General features: G+C 44.1%; 1 protein-coding gene across 2 annotated transcripts; it reads right to left on the minus strand.

Annotated features, from left to right (window-relative positions):
• Positions 1-1,549: 1,549 nt before the first annotated feature.
• tshz3a (teashirt zinc finger homeobox 3a) lies at positions 1,550-20,605 on the minus strand. 2 transcript variants are annotated; one of them, XM_061283890.1, is made up of 2 exons: positions 20,218-20,605; positions 1,550-5,736 (listed from the first exon to the last, which is right to left on the minus strand). In XM_061283890.1, the coding sequence occupies exons 1-2, from the start codon at positions 20,255-20,257 to the stop codon at positions 2,426-2,428; spliced, it is 3,351 nt and encodes a 1,116-aa protein (XP_061139874.1). In that variant the 5' UTR covers positions 20,258-20,605; the 3' UTR covers positions 1,550-2,425. The 2 variants fall into 2 exon arrangements, with proteins under 2 accessions (XP_061139874.1, XP_061139875.1); XM_061283891.1 differs by lacking the exon at positions 20,218-20,605 and adding an exon at positions 8,389-8,504.
• Between the last annotated feature and the right edge of the window lie 387 nt (positions 20,606-20,992).

The raw sequence follows: 20,992 nt of genomic DNA on the forward strand, positions 1-20,992 counted from the left end.
AAGCCAGCCCTCAAGGATAGTCAAGACAAAAGAACAATGGATAATGCAGCTAATCTTCTCTGTATTATCACAGAAAGATACAGCAGAGAGGAGGCTGTGTTTTCCCATGCAAAGCAACATACAATGTCAAATTCACAGTTACAAGGCTGTCCTCTTGCAGCCTCTATAATGCTCATCCAAGCAGAAGTCCAGTCATTTAGCCGTCTCCCTCCAGCCCCTCATTAACCCCCAAAGTGTCAACTATCTCATTAACGCCCACAACCATCCTCACCTCGTGCCCATCACTTACCCCAAAGCCTTCATCAACATATACAAGGCTGCAAAAAAAGGCCATTATGTCATACATAATTGAACGCCGGCGCCGACTCGCTAGTCGCAGATAACACGGACGATATTCAATAAGGCAACTCAGGTTTTTCATTTGCATTATCAATGGCGACTGGTCTGAGTGCCATCTTTCAATTATCATTCTTTGTTAAGGGTTTTATTCTGCTTGTCAGACATGAGTCATCGTCGGGTTCTCCCACAATGTTACACCAATGTATCCTAAACGTCGGAGGGCCGGGAGCGAGTCTGAGGCAGTAATGAGTTTGTGTGAGAAGACGGGGTCAGGACACAGTGTGTGTGTGTGTTAATTAATCTGTTCCCGGGTGGGAGGAACTGAAGCGAGATGATGAGATTTAAGAGAGTAAATGGGTGTGCTGAACTCGAGCTGTCCTCTGCTGAGTGAGCGAGCGGGGTTAGAGGCTGGGCAAGTGGCCGTTACCATAGGAACCAGATAACTTCCCAGGCTCAAGTCTGTCATGTCAGTCAGTCATGATAAGAAAAAGAAAGACAGTGTTCCTCCAGCTACCTCAAAGCAAAGCATTCGGAAAACTTTGCATATGGCACTGAGCCTGAATTTGGACTATTCTGATGGCGTCAACACCTGCCAGTAATATTTTTAGATCCAAACGTGTGCTTTGAGGGAATAGCACCTGTCAGTGCATTCTGCACCACTGTCAGCTTGTCTCAATGCGCATATACACCATCCCCTTTATTTTTTCCAAGGGACAGTCTTGGAGTACAGGTGTGTGCCAGATCTGCTGTCTGCGCCGGGGGCTCCTGATGGCATCCAAGCCCCTGTGGTAATCAGCCCACTCCGCCTGCTGCTGTAGCCCGCCTGCCTCCTCCTCCTGCTCCTCCTCCAGTGGCTCGTTTCTGAAACATCTGGTGGTTTACATGCGGCACGCAGCACCTGGCAGACGCCTTGCAGGCAGTGGCACCACTCGCACCTCCAGAGCCAGGCCCGACGTGGCAACAAAGGAATCGCCGGGAATTTTAAAGATGAACGCACTGGAAAATGTGCAATTAGATGACGAGAGATCGCAATAAATTTGATTTGTATGTAACCCCACCTCTCACCTAAAGTCAGCTCTTATAGGCTCCAGCTCACGCTAATGAGGACAAGCTGTACAGAAAATAGATGGATAGAAGTGGATGGGTCAGCTAAAAATATGACTATGAATGCAAATGGAACAAGTGAAGACAATAAATAAAACAAAACTCATTCTACGCAGCATTAATTCAGTTTAATAATAGAAGCACAAGGCATTAACATAGTTGATTTTTTTTCTTTATCAAATAACATTTATAAAACTAGTGTGCAAAACATTGTCCTTTTATTCTTCTTCAGGGCTCTGCACCAGTGGATAGTCATAGTCCTTTTAAATTAAGAAATATAACAAGTATGCATAATTTAAACAGCAAGTTGTAAGCATATACACTTAATGTACATTTTTACATAAACAGACCTGGATTTCGTCCCTCACTCAATTATAAACTACAGTGACTCTTTTACAATCAGCAAGAAACTCCAACGATAGACATAGAAATACATTTGAAAATAACATTTGGCTGTTTGGCAATATTTTTTTAAAGAGCTTTTCAGGGCATTTGGTTGTTTTAAGCTGTTATAAGAAGACCAATTTGAAGTGTCATTTCGAAACTTAGAGCGGGACAGAACAAGGACTGCACAAATTTAAAATCTGAACATGCAGTTTACCGGAAAATCAAACCAAAATAAAATCACAGGAATACAAAATAAATATAGCTGATGCATTTCAAGTTATTTGTTGGCATAGTTTTTTGTCTTACACACCAAAAGGTGCACATAAATTGAGACAAATGGCACTATTGCCAACAAATTTGGTTGAATATTTTGGACATTCAACTGTGATCTGAAAACATCTTAGTTTTGTTTTTTTCTTTAAATACAGAGACACACGTGAAAAATTCTTTAGACCGAATAGACATAAATTCTTTGTGCTGACACTTTTTACCGGTAGTAGTTCTTGGCAACGTAGTGCATTCGACCACAATTAGTATTTGTTGTTTTCAACAAATACTATCAAACTTCATCCAGTTTTCGACTGATGAGGGAGCACTAGTGTTTCTCGAGTTCGCACACATACAGCAAGTGGTCCTCTGGAGACTTGCCATGACTCTTGCTGAGGTGAAGTTTGATGGCATGCTTAGTGGCAAATTTACGGACACAGAGCTGGCAGCGGTACACGGAGCCATTACCACCGCAGTCATCTTGTGGCGACGTGTACGACTCCAGGGGTGCTAGCTTCTCAGCGAGAGTGTGGGAGTCCCTGACGGTCTGTTTTGGCGTGAGCTTAGCCAAGTCCCTGATTCTAAAGCCAAGGTGAGCTTCCAGGTGGCCAACATATGCTGTTGGGGTTCGGATCTGTGAGGCACAGTCACTACAGAAGAAAACAGGCTGCCCGGAGTCCAGGTTCTTCAGGAACTTGGTTCTCCCGGTTCTTCTCAGCTGGTACTTGACATTAGCTAACCAGTGGCTAATGGTTGTCATTGAGAGGCCTGTGAAACGAGATATGTGCATTCTCTCCTGTGGGCTGAGATCATTGATGATGTATTTCCCCTCAGAGGACTGTCTCAATGTGGAGGCAAACTGCGCCTGCAGAAGGAGGAGATGCTGGGGGTTCCAGCTGGAGTGTCGACCTTTGCGTTTGTGACCATGCAGGGCTCCATCGTCATCATCGCATGCGGAGACCAGGCTGGCGGCTTTATCGGTAACCCGTAACCGAGACGCTGGTTTTGGGGCGGGCTGGGATTGTGTCAGGTTCCTCAGCATGTCTGATATATCAGACAAGGCGTTCTCATGCAAAGGGCTGTTGGATGTGTAGGGAGAAACCACTGTTAGCTGAGCAGGGGTGACAAGAGAAGAGGGAGAGGTGGAGGAGGCAGTGGATGAGGGAGTTAAGGGAGCTGACGCTACAGATACTCCTTTTTCACCTTTCCCTTTTGTGAGGTCCATAGGCTGGTCATCAATGGACTGACAAAAACTATTGTCAACTACAGGTTCAGGCTTCTTAGTCTGTGGGGGAGGGGCAGCCACAGCGGCCCTCTCGGCCATGCTCTGGCTGAACCTGGAGAGCAGGCTCAGGGGATCTTGGTTTGGCAAGGAGGGCTTGGCTGCTTTCCCCAAATGAATGCTCATTACTGACTGAAGAGCACTTAGAGGATTGACAAAGGGCTGCTCTGGAGGAGTATGGCCAGTGATGATGGCGGTGTTGCATGTTAAATCGGAAGCATGCGGGGATTTGACTGCTGTCTCTCTCATAGCGTCTGTTGCCGGGGATGCTCGGTCGCTATGGATTCCCCTGTCACTATTGGCTGGGGTGACTGCCCTCAATTCCCTGGGTGAATCAGCCTCACCACCCTTATGCAATTCACCAGCCTCTCTTTTGCAGGGGGACACACGGTTTTCCCTTTTGGGAGACAACCGCTTTACCCTTTGCTCTACTTTTGCGACTTTCTCAGTCACTTTTTTCACTAAATCTTCCATCGCCTGGAAGTTGTTGCTGGGAAAGGGTGAAGACTGGGTAAGAGGTGGGCTGATTAGAGGCTGGTTGCTGGTGAGGGAGGACAACATGCCATCCCCACCGTTGAACAAGAACTTCATTGGAGAGTTCTTTTCAATGCTCCCCTGTTGTAGCTTGATGGCAGTGGGGAACTGGTAAGCAGCGTGAATGCTAGGATAGCCCCCCCAGCTTGGATTGCCACTCTGGGCCTTGTTGATAGCTGATGTCACAGTGTTTTCCAGTGATTTCAGAATATCCAAGCCTCCTTTAGGACCCTCCTTCAGGTCCTCTTCAGTAAGGTAGTTATACTTTGAGATATCATATTTTTCCTCCTTTTCCGGATCTTCTTCCTTCCTGATTGAAATTACGATTTGTTTTTCACTGCCAAGGTCCTCTTGCTTTGTACACTCCTCCTCAAATTCCTCCCTTTTGATCTCTTTTAGAGGAGGAGAGCTGGCAGGGGGAGTTGAAGTGGTTTGAAGAGGCGGAGGAGAGAAGGTGGAGGGTGCCAGTGGGACGGACTGAACTCTTGGCTCAGTGGGTGTGGTCATTCTACCAGGGTTAGGGGAGGTGGCCTCAGGAAGCATTTTGGCTTTCTTTCCTACAGAGTTCGTCACCCTCAGAAAGTGCCCAGTCACCATCATGTGGGTCCTCAGCTCTTGCAATGTATTGTGTGAGCTCCCACACTCCATACATTTGAGGATCTGGAATTTGTTGGATTCAAACTGGCAGGCATAGCTACCACCATTCTGGTGAGCATATCGGTTACTAGAAGCGGTGTAGGGGCTGGAGGAACGCTTTTGGGAGGATTCACTCGGGTCTGAATGCGAGTGCTTAGCTTTTGGGGTTCCTTCTCTAGAACGTGGTGAGGCAGTGAGCTCCAGCCCCAGGAGTCCCCTTTTTTTCGAAGACAACATTTTAGTGGCCACCGGAGCCATGGGCTCCTTCAGAGGCACTTTCTGGTAGTGTTTGGTCTTGATCATGTGGACACTAAGGTCCTGCAGGGATTCAAAGGAGTGGCCACAGTACATGCACTTCAAAACCTTCTGAGCATCCTCTTTGCCCTCCATTTCCAAAAGAGAGCGTTTGCGGGGCTTGGACCAACGCTTTGCACCGCTTCCTGATTTATCCTGGTTGTCATCCCGGTAGTGGCCGGTGTCGTTCATATGAACTGTAAGCTCGACCAACGTGTCGTATGCGGCGCTGCAGCCCTTGCAGCGGAACTTGCTGGCACCGGTAAAAATGGAACCAAATAACTTGGGATTTTGCCTGTGGAGCTGGACTGTGCTAAAGAGGCTCGGCTCAGACTGGGCAGTATGATGACTCTGGGGAGGATTTTGTTGAAGTGTCTTTGCCACGGCTGACTGATGCCAGTCATAGCTGCCGCTGCTACAGCTACTACTGCTACTGGTGCTGTTGCTGCGAGTTGGCTTCTCTGTCGAAGCAGATGGTGGCACCTGTATGGGTTTTGTATTAAAGTTCAGCGGTGCCCACAGAGGACTTGTTAGGAAGCTGGAGTAGATAGCCTTCATATGTTCCAACGTGTCCATACCAATGGGTGGTGTCTTTGTGCCACCGTTTATAGGCGCTGTGCCCACGTTTCCTTCAGTTTTCCTGGAGGGACTGTCAAAGTCTGAGAGACAATCACTGATCTCGCTCACATGTGACTCGCTGTCCATCTCTTGCCCTGACAGCTCCGCAGCCCCTACCGATTCCTGGTCACATACTTGGTCCTTGGCAGGCCCGGCGCTTTTCTCCACAACCTCATCCTTCATGGGAAGGTCATCCTGAGGGGGAGAGGGCAGGTCGCCTGCTTCCGCCTCCTCATCCTCTACGGGGTGCTTTGTCAGCTCCTCCGGAGAATAGGCTGGAGGGCAATTGGAGACAAAGAGAGAAAGAACAAGATGAGTAAAATTGCAAGGAGTCAACACGCTGTGTTAGAATAACTGAAAAAAGTTTCTCTGCAATGTGTGCCCGAGGACTCCCCGGGATAAATGAGCCATCTGTGTGGGAGCCTTTAAAGCTGAGCTGAGAAATTACAGTCATCCCATTTCACCTCATCAACCGTTGAGGTGTTATTTTCCTCTAGGCGAGCCTGTATTTATATACTACCCCAGCCACATGGAACTTATGCCTCCCCTCTTTTCACTCCCAGTAATGGAGGAAAACAAAAAAAGAAATATCTTGGCAAAAACATAATGCACCATTTTATTTATCTCAGGGCGCAACAGCTTGAAATGAAAACTAAATCTGAAATTAATGAAGCCCAATCTTACTGTGGCATTCTCCTCTGGGGTAATAAATGAGTTGGATCAACCTCCATCTGTCAGTTAATATGTCTGACGCCTCTTCATCTGCCCTTTTCTCTGATCACACACCCTTACAGACGCTCGTAATAGCAAACGACGAAGAGTTCCAAAAGAGGAATGTTTGAATTTTGTTGACGCAAGTTCGACATGTCAGCTAAGCATCCTACAGTGAGCGGAAGCGGAGTTCATTAGCTCTGTAATGTGTGCAGTTGGTTTCATGCTACAAATCTTACAGGTTTTAACTGCCATGCTATTGCAATCCCTTATCTTGCATGTCATTAATTAGAGCAAGAAATCTTGAAGAGATTAAAACAGAAGATGGACGTAAGACAGTCAAAATAAAGTGCGGCATTCAAGAGACCTGTCTGCGTGTATTCCATACTGTGATACTGATCACCACAAAATGCAAGCGCATTCACAACTAACTCAACAACGTGCCTGTGCATTTTTCCTGCACCTAATTAAACTGCTAAGCCTAAAGATTGAAAATCTTTGAAAGAAATAGGACTGCCCAACAAGCCAAGAAAGGAAAACTGATACAGATCACAAAGAAGCGGTGACTGCTGGTTGTGATCACTGTGTTCACTCAAGTTAAAATTTTGCATTTGAAAACACAGCACCCTGTCTAAACTCTGCCCCCAACCCCCACCCCCTCACACACACATACATGCACGTCCGCCCTAAACAAAAATGTCATAGCAGAAATAACTCTCATTTCCAGCGCTAACAGCCAATCTCCAGACATCCATGCGGCTGGCGCTGGTCTGATTTAGGCCCTGGGGGCTGAGTCAGTAGGCAGCTACACAGTGCTGGCCCGCCTAATGGAGACCTGGCAGGTGCGGCCCACTCTCTGTCCTCCCAGAGATTTGGTTTGTCACTGGGTATCCATTACCTGCCATTCTAAGCTGATAGGCCCCGACAGCCCTGATCAAAAGATGTCGTCGGGCCCCAATCCGTTTGGCAGTCGGTGGCATGTCGTTTGTAGAAAGGGCCAAGCAGGGTGTAAATAAAATGACATGATCACTTCCCTGGCCCCTCATGTTCTGGACACAATTATGATAATGTGGAAGTGGAAGGGAGGGAGGGGCCTGGGAGGATGGAGAAAGGGGCGAGGAGTTAAATTGCTCATGCTCGGGCAAACACGCAAGAGAACATTGCTACCAGGCAAGTGACTGCCCACACCCTCTTTCCTTTTACTTTAGGTTCTCATCCGCTTCTCCTCTCGAAGGAATTGCTGTCAGATTCTCATTTGAAAGAGGAAATCCAGTCAGGACGAGGTAGTCACTGTAATGTGTTTGTATCCCTGCTAACTAGTCACAGATGTCAGCTTGTATCAGAAGAGACTGCTATGCCACTTGACCAAGTTGTCAGGTCACTTGTCTCTTCCTCAATAAAAAAAAATATGCAACATATATCTCTGCACGTTGTCTGACATATTTACTGTTATGGTGGCATATTCACAGGCGTGCTCTATATACTCTCTATATGCCCAAAGTTTGTGGAATATATTCAATACTTTAAAAGGACTGCAGCCCTATTAATGTTCATTTGTCATTAGGTCTAAATTGCAGAGTGGGGGAGTGAGGTCCAAAAGGACGAGCTATAAAAACCTACAGAGTGTAGCTGTGCTCCCAGGCAATTTAAAATGCAAAACAAAAACCATTATGTCTGAGCGCTATCTGTTAATTTAATCCCCAATGACTGATAATCCATCACGTAGGGCGACAACCACATCCAATTATTCTCCCTGGCTTGACTGACAACAGAGGTGATTTATCAAGCTAATAAAAGGTGATGGGAGTATAGAGGGCCCCTTAGTATAAAAAAACAAGAAAGATTATTAAACTTTCTCCATGATCTGTAAGCATATGGCCGTGTGTGTTCCTAATATTGTGTAGCACGGGGGTCCCCAACCACCGAGCAGGGTACTGATACTGATCTGTGGGACATTAGTTATTGGGCCTTAGTTGGCCATCAGTCAGATTTTTTTAAATCAGGTGCATCAAACTGTTTGTCGCAGCCACGTGATATGAGAGTAAAAAAGGTAATGCCACGAGCTAGTAAAGATAATTAAAAACAAAATATCTTGAAAGACCTTCTTGAGAAAGTAAATGAGACAAAAGAAGAGACTATGAGTTCAAGAAAACTAAAGATGTAAACTCAAACTCAGCAGTTAGAGCTACTTAACCTACGAGGTGATTCTCACGTACCAAGACCACTTTAGGCGATGACAGGCTTTCAAATGAAGCCTCCAAAACTGGGAGAAAAACCCCCACTGAATACCTTACTTGGATTTCCAACAACCAATGTTTGTGACTTGGAATTTTCTGCAAAGATGCAAACAAAAACAACATTCAACAAGACATACAGTAATTAAGATAACATTGTGTCATTGTTTCTGATTCCTTAAAAAAAAATTAGATCCATAAACTAATTAAAACAACTACGCAAGCACAATGATTTTATGTATTTTGAAAAATTCGTGTCAATTTCTGTCGGTCCAACAAAATATTGCCTTGCATGTCCCCAAAATATCTGATGAACACTCGTGCAGCAGATAGTAGCAATTCCAATTGTCTTCACTCAATGAATACTTTAAAAAATAAACATAAAAAAAAACTTTCCCCAAATACCTTCGTGTTTTGGATATAAAGATTTTTATGTTCAAGAAATATGTTTTTCATTGGAAGGGGTGAAGGGTGCATAGGATAGAAAATATTAGAAATAGAAACACCTCGGTATCTGCACATTTCACCGCAGCAAACTATAATCACAATAATGAATTGTTGTTAAAAAAATGTCTGCATGACTCTTAATATACAAAGGCAGAATTCTTAATATGCTCCTGCTAAGGTATGGAGCCCGATCCCGTTGTTGCTTTGTGGCATCTCAATGTGAGTTGCGCACAGATTCCCCTTCTGATACACGGCCTCAAATCCACATCGTGTTTGTCAAAATACGTTAGTCAGTCCTTTAGGACAGCACCCTTCCTGCCCAAACACAATTGTACACGCACATGAATGCAAGCAATGAGGAAAGACAGTTCCATTTTGGCATGCAGGAAGCATTCCTGCGGAGTATCTTTTACGTAAACATGAGGGCCGCTGACCAGGAGGGAGAGATGATCTGATAGAACACTGCAGTGTTGCTCTGACTATCAGGAACAACAGACATTGCGGGGATGGTGTGAATCAGCGGGGAGGTGCTGATGCGCTCAACGTCTGATTCGATCCCATGGGTCAGGGTGTTCATAAGGTATTGCTGATAAGGCAGCAATTAACAATTTTTTTTGTATATTGAGTATCCTAATGAAGAATGCGAAATAGGCACAATACATACTTGAGAGTAATGAGTGATAAGACGACCCCCCCCAAATAAGGAGTTTCTTCCCTTCGAACTCATTACACTCGTGTTGTTAAAATCGCAGTGCTTCTTTAACATCAGTCCCAAGATGATCTGCATGCTTTTTACTGGCGGGGCCTTCACAGCTGGGAAAACCATCTGGGAGCCAGATCCCACCCAAGAGCAACGTAGTAAACAGGATACATCATTAAAAACCCTTCCTAGGTCTGGCTTAAACAGCAATGTCTTAAAATGTAAAAGGTAAAAGCAAGTCTCAATGTAAAATACCAATATTTAATCATCACCTCTTGTTCAGAAACATTTGCAACATGTACATTTGCTGATTTAATCGACTCCTTAATAATTCCTTCAGATCATTTGAAATACTACAATTAACAAATGTTTAGTCTTCTATCTGAGTTTAATCACAGCAATCACCCAGTGAACTGCACAATGCAGAAATAGCAGCTGGCAGTGGGGAGAGGAACTCATCTACATGGGTGGTCCCTACATACAGTAAAAATGCGAGCGAGTTTAAGGAACTGAAAACCACAGGGGGATCAAATATAATTAGCAACTACAGTATTCTAATAGTTTTAGGAACATTTCATCTAAGGCACGATTTTTCTGCAGTGATACATGCGGCATAAATACATTTGGAACTTCAAGTTCATGTGGAGAGGAAGTTCCAGAGAGTTGCCAAGATGATGTTTGATGATTTGAAGCCAGGGTTCTGACCGCAGAAAGTTCAACTCTGTCTCAACATGAAAAACATTTCTTAACATAAGTGCATCATTCAAGTTAAACCTTAAAGTTTAAGGTTGGTTTACGGCTTAAACCAAAAACATCGGGTGGCTCATAACCACAGGAAATAGCTCCTAAATGCAACAGCACAGGAAGTCACCTTGGTTATAATCAAACGGCACAATTCCCTGATGCTTAGAACTTTTTAAAATGGTTTGAGTAATTACGGCTCCATCAAAATAGCAGCAGTTCAATATTATATAAACTGACGAGAGAAAAATATTCAAATAGAATTCTTTTACATATCTATATATACGTACATATATATGGCTAATTTTTCCAAGTGATTTATGTTCAAGTAAACATATTCAAACAAGAAAAATGAGGATGATGACGACAGCTAGCTTTCTAAATCATGTCGTTGTTTTTGGCTTTATTCCTGTTCAAAGATTAACAGCAAACAAATCTTAATTAAAAAAATAAGTCAAGCACAGCAGGATTTGATCATAAATTGACTCAACGCAATCCTATAATATGTGGTATTTGTAAATTGTTGGTTCTGACTAGTTTTAGACCTTAAAGAGAGAGACTCAGAGACATCACTGTGCAAAAACATCCTGCTCTTGCCACTTAAATTTTGGTAGTTACCTGAATGTTGTCAGTCACTTAAATGTTGTACAGAGGCTGAGATCAACCAGAGTTCAATTCCCTGTTTGGCATGCACAAACTTGGTCAATAAAAACCTTCAGCTTTACTGAGGTCATGCATTTTTACGCTCCACATTGGGTTTGACTTTCTAGTCATTTACTCTTGTGCTGTGACAAAATGCTAACACAAACAATAATGTTTACAGTGATCATGCAGCCTTTGTCATTTGTTATTCGTGTGCATGTGTGTTCTCTACCCCCTGATGGCATTGTGAATACATTGTGTCCGCTGATTGTAGTGCAGGATGTGTGATACGGGAGATGGGAAAAACAGAGAGATTATTCTGGCCTCAGGCAAAGCTTAGGGCTGAAACCTTGTCAATGTACCTCACATGGGGGGGCTATATACAGTATATGTGTGTCTGTGTGACTGAGAGCGAGAGTGTGAGAGAGAGTAAGAGAACCCACCTCACCAGAAACTGTCTTGTGTAGTTTTGTTACGTTACGTTCAACAGAGGAGCAAAAATTAACTGTGGCGTGACGTGCCTTGTGCGAGTTTGATCGTGGGCGCTCACTTGCTTGTACGGGTGTCATTCTGACCACAGTGACCAGAGAAGAGGTGGAGGATCACTCGTTTAAAGATTGGAAAAATCACCACTTCCTTGATTTAAGCAACAATGGACGGCATCGAAAGCGCAGCTGCTTTATACTTGGTATCACTCATATCCTGCCAATGACAGGAACATCGAGAAGCACACAGCTGTTGGTGAATTTTAGCTTTGGTAAATGACAGCGGTTTTAAACACTACGAGGCAATTGAGCTTGGCATTTTCTAAGCTCGTTCAGTACACTGGTTATCACTCTGCGTGAAGAATGTGGAAGGAGGCCCAGGGATGATTCCAGAGTTGGGAGGAAAGCAGCACAAAAGCAGTTATTTTTTTAAACGGCAATTGACGGACGAAGGGAAGGAGTGACAGAAGACGCACCTTTAAAAAAACAAGGCTAGCTGGTGTGATGATTATATTAAGAATTAAGAAAGAACGGCGATATGGCAGAGAGGTGCCCAGGTCAGGGAAGAAGGATGTAGGGGGACCTACATTTGGTAAAGTGCCCATCTCTGGAGAGCTCGACATGCAGGAGCTACACGTACATAGCTGAACCAATGACAGTATGGAGAAACTTGCCACTCAGCATCAGTAAAGGCATAGAGGAGTGACAATTTGACTGGCTAAAAGAAGAATCAGTAATTCAAAGGTGGATGCCTGCACGCTTCACAAAATAATATTTCCGTGGCAACACGTCAAAGCTGAAATCTGATTGGACAGAAAAAAAACCCAGACTGAAAGCCGCCTGTCTAATGAAGACAAAAGACTGAAATAAAATCTTACCATTTCAAATACTAAGTTCAAATATTCTTTTTGCTTCTATTAATGTTGGTGCCTACAGAGAAGACTTTGAAGAAAACCTAATGGCGTGCCACTCATTAATATACTACACCTATCCAAGGTAATTATGTAACAAATTAAAAATTAAAACGTCGCGAAGCGTATCCATCGACATGAAGAGACCATTTTCACATCCGCGTCACACCCATATCAATGTGATTTTTCACACTGTGCCACATACCTGATACCTTTTTCAATGCTTCTACCTCAATACCATTTGTTTGTTTGCCTCATTCTAATTGTTCAGGCCTTATGTAAAAAGGAACATACTGTGACTTTAAGATGTGTCAATGGAGCCGGACAGTCTGTAACAAGACGGGAGAGGAAAAAAACCCTGAAACTAAACAAAGAATTTTTTCAGCATGCAGTTCCAATGAGGTATAGCAGGACTGATTTGTGTCTTGTACTTAGAATAACTTGTCAATAGAATGTTTTCATAACCGTCTTACTGAGCAGGTTTTAAAACTGTCTACCCTTGTGAACGTTTCTGTAAGACAGCCTCAGCGATATCATGTCAGTGTGAAAGTATCGTGGTTTGTATGACTTCATGTGTAAATAGGCCTGGGCGATTATATAATCGCTGATCGCGATAAATTTCAGGTTCACCACAGTGATCAGGTCTGAAGCTGAACACGGAACGGAACTGGTGTCAGCCATGACTCTGGTATAAAGTACCACCCAAGTGATCATAAGGAAACCATGAAAATACCGCAGCCTCCAGCACACACTTTAGCATGCTTGAGATAAAATTATAAGGGATAATTTGTGTATTGTGGGTCCTGCATACCTGCAAAAGCATGATAGATTATAGAATACAAACTAGTTACCATGTTATTTAGCATTTTTCTACCTTTGTTTTACCGGTGAGTATTTTATATATATTTATATTTTCATTTTATTTAATTTATTTTGCTTTATTTTCTTTGTATGTTGATAAAATGTTGAAGTACTTCCTAGTTTATTCCGTTTTCAGTGCAGATACTTTAAAAGGGGCTATTTGGAAACAAATGAAAAGAAATGTTTGCCATATCGCCCAGCCCTGTTTCTAAGTGTTGGCCTTTCACTGGCATTGATGTGGATACATGCAAGTCATATGTCTTTAGGGGATTTGATGGAGGAGTGAATTTTCTCTCCCTCTAGGTGCAATCTTACAGCAACTCCACCTGCAAATCATTGTACTCCAAGGTGAGTGTACCCGATCTATGACTAATAGGCGAGTAATAGGTTCTCAAATGTTAAAAATATCACAGATGCAAAAACCAGTACTACTAACAATAGTGACTGGAGTAGGTAGCATAAGGTTTGACCTAACTTAAATTTTGTTTTAGCATGGACTAAATCGTGGGGCTATAAATGAATCTCAGGGTAAGAACAGAGTCTCTAGAGGGGTGGGGAATTTAAGACAGGGACAACATAACCCCTTTCCCATCACGCAGCTGCTGCCATTATTGCCTAGCAACAAGGAGGTAATGGACACAGCTTAAAGATGGATGGCCACCATAAATCTCCAGGCATAGAAGGTGAAAGACAAACACAAAAAAGCAGTTTTTTGTGCCAAATATGGATTTTTACATCGACAAACATTCTTTGCAGTCAACCTATAGGTTAGTACTTTGTGCCTGTGTGGTAATGGAACACCGTTTAAAGAGCATCACTTACAGGACTTCAATCTTTGTACTCTCAAGGTACTCGAAGGACTTTTTTCACGGTCGCTTAATTGATTATTGATTAATGAGTGTGCCATATGTTGCCATGCAAGGAAGGTTAACAGCTCATTCACACGCTGATGATGGAGGAGCATTTTAATCAAGTACGGATCTGGTATCTTGCTAAATCCCAACAGAGCCACAGTAAAGTGGTAGCTCTAACCACAACCTTCGACTTGAGACATGACCATTCTGTCTCCCAAATTTCCCTGCAAGTCACGCTAGTTGGCCAAATGGTTAGTTCACGGACTTTGGGGCAATACGGAAGATGGACCTCTGTGGAGTTAACCCTAACGCTATTACCTGAATGTCATTCACTGGAATTGTTTCATATCTACTCAACACTTGACAGATAATTGTTGAATTGTATTTTTGTCTTTTGTCAAAAAGGTAAAGGTGTAGTGCTACAACAGTGTATGCAGAAAACATCAATTAAAACACATGGCCTCTTTGGCGTGATAAACAAAAGGGCGATCAGATATCACTGGTCACAACCTCTCGCTCGGTTCCTTACAATCCCTTCAGGTTGTGATTTCTGTTTTCTGAGATTACACCTTTCATATAGCAACTCTCCAATGCTGGAAGTGTAGTTTCGGTATAAACATCCCTGGGCTATCGGATTATGGTCTACTGCTGCGGCACTGGTGTCTAGTAACACTCAGAGAGAGAGCTCAGCCATCCATCACACAGTGAGTGTCTGTCTAAGGCTTTCCACCCTGCTTCTTCTCGCCCTGGCTCTCCAGTTACGGCCATACACGACCGGCCTAAATAATATTCTTGGTGATAAATGGCACTATAAGCCTGGTATCCATCATTAATCTGATTTTTAAAGAAGCATCCATCTTTCAGAGAGCCTGTTAGGGCCACGGGAGAGCAGAGCAGCCCGGGTTCATTTAAAGGCCAGGCTGCTGAGTGAGTGATACCTGTCAGCCCTGCTCATCAGGGAACAGCAAGCACACACACACACACATACCACACATTAAACACTGGCGCCATATGGTCACACACACACGCACAAAGACACTGGCGCACACACATGCAAACACAAAGCCTCTCTCAAAGAGTTCAGTTTGGATATAGTATGTGTGCACAAAAACCAACCAACCACTTATTGGGAGTGTATGCAACAAAATATATTTGTCCTCTACATAAAGATGTCTTCAGTCATTGAGGAACATTCTGTCACTCGTCAAAACATAAACAATCGTCTCTTCCTCCTTAGAGCAACTTCTTGAAGCTTACAGGAAAGGTTCCCAGGAAAATCAGTCAAACGTTAGCAGAGAAAGTATCCGTTTCTTACACTAAGACTGAACATCGTTTTGGGACTAAAATCACAATTTTGAGATTGTCAAAGCTCCCTTTAAAAAAAAAAAAAAGACAGCGGTTTTATTAGCAAACACCGGCCGGAATGGCTGGCAAAGAGATCGATGTAAAAAATATTATCAGAAATGTTATTTCCTTATATTTGCACTATTTCCCAGTACTGAATTTTGAACTGTCCACAATAATAGGTCTAAAAAATATTTACATTCAATTTAACATTTTGTAAGGGACACGTTTCATTTTCTATCATGTTTCTAATTAATATATAGGTCTAAAAAATATTTACATTCAATTTAACATTTTCTAAGGGACAAATTTCATTTTTTGTCATGTTTCTAATTAATATTACTGCACATTGTAAATAGTACACTAAAACCTGATCTCAAGGAAATCACAAATTGAATAAAATTCACAATATTTGTTAGATATATTTCTTTCTTTAAAACTTTCAGCTCTATCTTGCACGTCATTTCTCTCCTCCTCTTTCCCTATTCTTGTTCTTTTTCGGTCTCTTTCGGCCTCCCACACCGCACACATCCACCTCCCTGCCTCCCTCCCTCCCATGTGTGTCTGCTAAAGCCAGTTTGATAAATGACACACGTCACTATGTCAGAAGCGAAGGGTGGGTCAGTGATAAATGACTCTGTTGAAAAGGAAATCGGCTCTCTGGCATCGCCGGGCTATTCTTCTGCTGGATTGGGTTTCAGGCCCCCCAAAGAACAGCGCGGCTCAGTTTCCCCAAAAGGAGCACACATCCCGCCAGGCTCTCTCCCTCTGTGAGGACTGAGAGTGGATGGGCTGGTGGAGCTCGCTCGGAGTGCTACAGTGCGTCCCAATTGTCGCTACAGTGCAGCTGCATCTATCACAAGAGCGGTGGGACTATTTTTACAAAGCCTGCTACTCAGTGCCCAGACAGCAGTCCCTGCTGAAAACCTCGTCTGAAAGCACTGAAAGCTGGACCAGCGGTTGGCTAACAGTTTTCTATTTGTGACCCGCCGCTTCTTTCTTATCCCAGAGCCCAACCCAATGGCTTGACATCTGTCAAGTGTGTGTTAAAAAGCAGAGGAGGGCCACTTTACAACCCCACTTTTCTTCTCTTTCTCATCAAGCTCTACACCAACAGCTCCTCCTTGTCCTCCCCCACTTCGCCTTCTCTCATCTTCTGCATTCAGTTCCTGGCAGGGTGGCTGTGTTATCATTACCCAGGCAGGATTTATGGATTCAAGGCCCATGGCAAAAACAAAAAAGGCATCTGTCAATACCAGTGGGAAACACTCCGTCAGCCTTCCTCCTTCCACTGCTGCTCACAGTCTCATTAGGTATGCACTTATCAGACACATAGATCACAGACGTGACTCCACTTCAACGGAATCCAGCCAAAAGACTTTCATTAGCAAGGAGGCCTGCGAGGCCCAAACATTTACTTGCACCTGTGAATAAAAGGTGGTGCGTCGTCGCTCGGCTGACCCCCGCTGCTCCTGTTAAGGCCACGCTTCTCATAGATAAAACAGCAGGTGGGCAAAAAGAAATGCAAACACTTTACCTCATTTTGCTTTTACAACGTGGACACAACATGTGTGCGCAATGTGTGCTCGGAGTATTTGTGTTGCTAACTTGGCATATGGAAAGAAGACACAAGGCGATCCAAGCAAGTGGGCTGCGGTTACCAATACCTCACTGCCCGTCTATCCCTACCACACACATGAGCCCAGCCAAGAAATCAGAAAGTAGATGCCCACTGATTTGCACATACGCACGCACAAGCTCATGAGTGATGGCTGCCAGTGTGGCACTTATGAATCTGAGCCTGCAGAAACACGAGACTGTTACCGTAGAGACGTTCCAAACTGGAGTATGTCCCCTGCCCCTGTTTCTGTCTCAAAAACAGTCTCATGCGTTAATAGAAAATCCAGGGTCGTTTTCAGCAACGGTAGCTTCCGAGTGCAATATAGTTGGGATAACGCAGACTGAGCGGTATTCTGCAGAAATACTGCACGTTAACCATCTCATTGGAGTAACTGTTCTAAATGTAGTAAAGCCATTGTTGACAAATTGGTCAAATTATTTCAGCTTTCTCGAGCCCCAGACGTCATCGGCAACAAACAATACGGGGTCTTACTTCCACATACACTTTTGCTCAGTTAGGTTACAAAGCTGCCTGCCCCCGGTTGTTAAGAGCACTCAGACTTGATGCAGGTACGCGCCCCATTTGTCACCTGCAGCGCAAAATTGAGTTACAGCACAACCAAAGGCGAGCAGCTCTGCGTAATATCAAGTTGATTACATCAAAGTGGTGGCAAACCTCATTCGGCCGGGCACCCCGAGCTTGTCATCTCCAATCACAAGGCCTGTCAGGACTCCATCAGCCTCACGGCTAATTGGACCGATGCTAATGAAGCAGGCAAAACAAGTTTTCTACTGTGGAGACACTCACAGAGAGATGGCAAGGGGGGGGGGGGGGGGGGATGCTTGTGTGTGTGCTTGGGAGACAATGAGGGAGCAAAGAGGGTGTACGCCTGTGTGTGTGTGTGTACGGGGGAGGTAGATTTTTCATGCAAGTCTCAAGGTTGCAGTGGGCCGACTCTCCCCCTAAGTCCCTAATCAAGGCCCATCATCTGTCATCCTTTTCTTTGCTCTCTCTATCACCACGCTCTGTGCTGCAATCAATTCATCATCACCCTTTGTGTGCCACTGAACAGTTGACAACTTTATAACTTGCAGCTGCACAGGCTGACTGACAGGGGTGCAAGGGGAGTGTGAAAAAAATGAAGAAAATGGATGGATGAATGAATGCACAAAGAAGCATGGTTTCAACCAGAAAAAAAAAAAGTTGTTTTCTACAAACACCAAACGATCTGTATTACAGCCCTTTTATTCCCTTTCATCGACAGACAAACAGCCGTGTAGCGGGCAGCAGGAGAGCGAGAGAGAAGGAGGAACAAAACATCCTTCTCACTGATCTGAAATCAGAAAGCTTTCAGTCATTCTTTATGTGCTCCCCGCGGCCACTCCGAGCCAGTGAGCATGTACATTAGGCTGGGGCATTTTGATGAAATAAAAGCCCGGGCCAGCTTATGGCTAAACAGAATGGGAGCACTCACTCAGCCTGTCTCTGATTGACCATTAAAACCATTGATGAATGGGCCTGTCAGGGTGGAGACAATTAAATCAAACATGAAACAAAGCCGTTGTGGCGGCCCGGTCTGACAGAGCAAACCCATTCCTCCCCTCCATTACATAGCACACAGCTCCTTTTACAACCCCTTACCCGCTCCTCCCACCTCCCCTGGCCACTGTGTGAGTGTGTGTATTCAAAGTGAACATGTGCGCACGGGGGTGTGGTGTTTTTACTGTGCGTGTGTGTGTGAGTGCGTGCATGTGTGTGTTTGTTTGTTTGTGTGTGTGTGCGTGTGTCTGTGTGTGTGTGTGTGTGTGTGTGGTGTTCCAAGTCAGGTTCAAGCACGCTTGGCCACTTTTATAAAACACGTGTTTTGTATACATGCTAATAACTTTTAGAAACACTTCACACTTCAGGCTTAAGATTTTTTAAAGCACTGCTTTTTGACAGGTTTAATGTCTCCCTCCTCAGGATGGCCAAATTCATTTGTGGAATTGATTATTACAAAATCAGTCTAGTGTGGAATTGATTGTTGATTAAACATGTGGTGATTGAACAGGTCGGCCCTACTTGGCTGAAACCAGAAGAGGTGCCATTAATTCAGTCTTAACTAGTGAAAGAACAACATGAGCTCTATGGGAAGATGTGCTATGCTCATGTAGAGCAACCCTATAGCACAACTTTAATGGATAGCATTATTATGCTCAGTACCCAGATGTTGGCCAACCACAACTAATATGAAAATAATGGCCATTCATCCACTTTTGTACCGCTTATCGTCATTAGGGTCGTAAGAGAGCAGGCGCTTATACCTGCTGACTTTGGGTAAGAGGCGGGACAAACAACTTAACACCTAAGGACGTATACATTTTTCTGGAATGTGGCAAACAGAAAAAGTCCACAGAGAACGTGCAAATTCAAACTCCCAGCTTCAGAAATGTGAGGTGGAATTGCTACTCATTATCAGACTGTCCTGCTCAAAAATAATGTAAATCTTTGAAAACCATGAAAAACACACAATTAAAATAAGGGGTTTCTGTTAACAAATTCCTTATCAAGGAGTTAAAATAAAATTCAAATAAATTAATATTGTGAATCTTCTGATTAAATAAGAGTCAGGGGCTATAGCGCCACCTGTTGTTGCAACATACAGCTGACAGCCTTGCATATCCGTTACTATTGTCTAAGTACATTTTGGGTTAGTGAGTAAAAAAGACAAAAATCAAGAAGTTTATGAGTCACTTGAACCATCGGTGAGCGTCCTAGAGGGGAAGCGAAAAAAGTACACGGATCCTTTGAAAGTGGTTTAAACGTGACGTCAGGGGCCTGCAGCACATGGTGCGAAGTGATTTTCTGATGCAAATCGGGAGGGATCACATCAAAGCCGCGTGACAGCCAATCAATCAACCGTCAAATCGGACATGGCAACTGTCGATTACGGCTCCTTCCAGCCCACGAAACCCCCATTGTCTGCTCCAAAATTGTTTATCTTGTCAAGAGCGAGAGAAAGGATGGTGTGGAACCGACTTTGTTTTTCAGCTTGTGCAAAGAAGTTATGGCAGCAGGAAAAAGCGGCGTGCAACGTCCAACCTATCATTTATGAATTTAAAGACACGGGAATAAGTCATTTTTAGCTGACTATGATGTGAAATGAACACAACGTGAGGCGCATAAAAGCTATTTTGACACACTCGTCATCCTAGGATATACGTACCTGGCGCGCGCTTGGGCGCCTCTTGTTTCCTCCGTGGCATTTGCGTGTATTTGTGGGGATTTCCGCCAAACTCCTCCTTTTTCTCCGCACGCGACAAAGCCGCTCGCCGTATTCGGGAAGATCCACCTTCCGCTCAAAGAGCAAGCTTCACGCCTCGGCACAACATCGAAGCGTCCGCCGGAGAGGCAAAAGTCATCATCGTTTTTGGTTGGAGGTTGCGCGCTCACGTCAGTAACGTTATATCGGCGTGCGGTTGCGCTCGCGGGTGTCACGCAAGCATAGACGCGCAAGCACGCACAGACAAACGCCTGCGCTCGGACACACACTAGGCAGCTTGCGTCCAAGCAGCTCGGTCGCCTGCTCTGGGAACATGCAAACTTGGGGGAAGAAGAGAGATGATCGCGTCACTCAAAGTGGAGAACGGGCAAACCCACCGCCCCGTTAACTCTTTACTTGTCAGGCTGAGCTGCGAGAGGACGCCTCCCTTCTCTCCCCACTCATTTCCACAAGTATCCTCCTACCTCCGCTGGATGCGTAGTCACATCACCCCCCCCCCCGGTTTTTTTTCTCTCAAATTTGAAAATATTTTAAATAATATCCATACAATAGTAATAATCTGGATGACAATAACATAGTACAATACAAATATGAACATGGAATTAGAGGAATGGAAAATAATCATTATGACTCATGTGCATTTAAGCTTTTGATTTTGAGCACTCTCGCAATAAGAGTTTACAGAATAGCATTCATTCTTGTCAAGTGACCTATCAAT

The sequence above is a fragment of the Syngnathus typhle genome, linkage group LG7, assembly GCF_033458585.1.
Source record: "Syngnathus typhle isolate RoL2023-S1 ecotype Sweden linkage group LG7, RoL_Styp_1.0, whole genome shotgun sequence".
Taxonomy (NCBI): domain Eukaryota; kingdom Metazoa; phylum Chordata; class Actinopteri; order Syngnathiformes; family Syngnathidae; genus Syngnathus; species Syngnathus typhle.